This window comes from Lipomyces tetrasporus, assembly GCF_029532465.1.
Source record: "Lipomyces tetrasporus strain NRRL Y-64009 chromosome Unknown POJ06scaffold_15, whole genome shotgun sequence".
NCBI classification, from domain to species: domain Eukaryota; kingdom Fungi; phylum Ascomycota; class Lipomycetes; order Lipomycetales; family Lipomycetaceae; genus Lipomyces; species Lipomyces tetrasporus.
In genome coordinates, this window is record NW_026611610.1 from 1 (window position 1) to 2274 (window position 2274).

The 2274-nt window shown below is 44.3% G+C and overlaps 1 protein-coding gene across 1 annotated transcript; it reads left to right on the forward strand.

Moving 5' to 3' along the window:
• The first annotated feature begins 618 nt into the window (after positions 1–618).
• On the forward strand, positions 619–1557 carry POJ06DRAFT_47529 (uncharacterized protein). The gene is made up of 3 exons (XM_056191096.1): positions 619–872; positions 926–1429; positions 1484–1557. The coding sequence occupies exons 1-2, from the start codon at positions 702–704 to the stop codon at positions 1352–1354; spliced, it is 600 nt and encodes a 199-aa protein (XP_056039936.1). The 5' UTR covers positions 619–701; the 3' UTR covers positions 1355–1429; positions 1484–1557.
• Positions 1558–2274: the final 717 nt, after the last annotated feature.

Genomic DNA, 2274 nt, shown 5'->3' on the forward strand with positions numbered 1-2274 from the left:
CGAATGGCCAAAGATACGGAAGGTCAGCGTCGAATAGAGAACAAAAGAAAGAGACGTGAGTCTCAAGAAGTAATAGACACAATGGTTCTGAGATATAATCTTAGTGAGTCAGACTAAGGTCTTTGCTGAACTGTCGCTTAATTTGCTATGATTTATTACTTGTCGCCTCTCTGAATATCATAATAAAATTGTACTTATTTGCTTAAATAATTAAAATAACCCGAGTGGGTGAAAAAAAATTACCGTGGCATATAACTAGCTTGTTGTTTTAGAATATACTGTCAATTATTGAGAGCTTGCTGCAGACCGCTCGAATTTCTCGTGCCAAAAAGGGAGTCGACAGGCCGCGCGCAAAGATGAAAAGGGACTTTTTTAACGGGGCAAATCCTCTCCCGCATATAATTAAACAAGGCCATATGGCCACACATAAACAACCCAAGAACCATTACTCGTGCCGACAAGAAAACACCATTAAAATTCAGACCGAGCTCAGAAGGACAACATCATCGACAAGGCGATGACACAAGTCAGGGGTTTGTCAGGGGTCCCTTAATCCCTAGCCCTGAACCCCTCCAACTCCAGTGCTAAAAGTTCCCTGTCGTCTTCAACAAGCTTGTTACCTCCTTAGGATCCTGTTGATGCTTGCGTAAGATATCCTGTTGCTCCCGTTTTCCAGGTGATATTACTGACATCTATGCAATATGCCTAAAATTGGATCTCAATGCTACTGCCGGTCGACATGCGCCGCTCGTGAGCATCGAAGGGCTTATGTGCCTGGCAGGGGATACCATGTGTCTGTAAGCGCTTATAGGGCCCATCGACTGACGAACCGTGTTCTTTCCGGGGACAGTAATACACCGTTTACATCTCAGGTATTAACGTATTTGTTTGTACTTCGCCATACACTGACAATGATTGGTACTAGATCACGGCGCCGACTTCTCAGCCTCATGACGCGAAAATCTCCGCCTCTCAGCATCAGGACAGTCAACATAGTCTAAACGACTCAACTGCTGAAGACGATAAATATTCGGAGAGCGGGGCTTCGACTTCATTTGTTACTAGCAATGAGGACAGGGATGGTAGTATCGATGATGATAACTTTGTCTCTGGTGAAGTAACTGAAGACGGAGATGAGTTGTCGACCACTGCATTGGCATATGGCGGCAATGATTCACGTACAGCACTGGACGAATTGGATTGTGGGGGAGTTTTTGATACGTATGTTGGTGAGAGTAATGGTGGTGGCGATTACAGTAACAATTATAATGATAATGATCATTATGCAATGAGTGATAATTGTATGGCGGGCTTAGCAGAACCTTGCAATTATCTCGCTAACAATTCTTGCTAACTCCTCAACCGGACGCGGAGCCTTACGTGATAGGTAATGCCGTGCCAGTCGGGAACAATCATCGCCATCCTGCAGGTCAGTTATCAGCATTATTCTTCGATTGCAAGCCGCTAACAATTTACTGTGTAGATCCGGTGATCTTAGCAGAAGATGCTGGTCATATACGATGTCTTAATTTCAAGCTTATGCATAATATTGACGATGTCGGCTTCTCTCTACTTGGCAAGATTCCTGGGATCACTGCAAAATGATGGTATTTGTGCAAGGAGATTATCAATCGTTGCATTGTGTTGTTTCCTGTTATTTATAATTGTTGTCCCAAGGTGCCCTGCATAAGTTTTTTCGGAACATATGCCGAGGACCAAAGCTGTCCAAAATGCCATGAAGAGCGTTATCAGCCTTCAGGATCTCCCCGCAAGACGTTTACCTATATTCCCCTGCGTCCGAGACTGCATGCAATTTTTGGACAGGTTGAACTTGCCAAGACGACTACAGGAGTACCCAAGCGAAGTAATGAGGAAATGTTCTGATGAACCAGGGTCAGTCATGGACTTTTGGAATGGTGACCTTGTGAAAAGACTTAGACTTAATGGATTTTTTGAGACAAGGACAGAGATTGCATTGGCTCTGTCTCTTGATGGCGTCCAACTAGTGAAAAAGGGTACTCATCAGGTGTGGCCCATCATTGGTGTTATCATGAACCTTCCTCCTGAGATGAGGTACAACAAGCAAAACCTTCTTCTATTTGGTGCTATTCCGGGGCCAAACATGCCACGCGATATCTTCTCATTTCTTGGTCCACTTTTAGAGGAAGTCAAGGAACTGTCGGAGACTGGTATGACCGTATGGAATGCTGCTGAAAGCCTTTACGTGAATGTGAAAGTTCATTTGTGCCTGGTTACTGGTGACCAGCCAACTAT

Excerpts from the sequence above, each read along its gene's own strand:
- POJ06DRAFT_47529 (XM_056191096.1), top strand. The coding sequence starts at position 702 with ATGCCTAAAATTGGATCTCAATGCTACTGCCGGTCGACATGCGCCGCT. Across the intron at positions 873-925 it reads ATACACCGTTTACATCTCAG|ATCACGGCGCCGACTTCTCA; the intron begins GTATTAACGTAT and ends GATTGGTACTAG.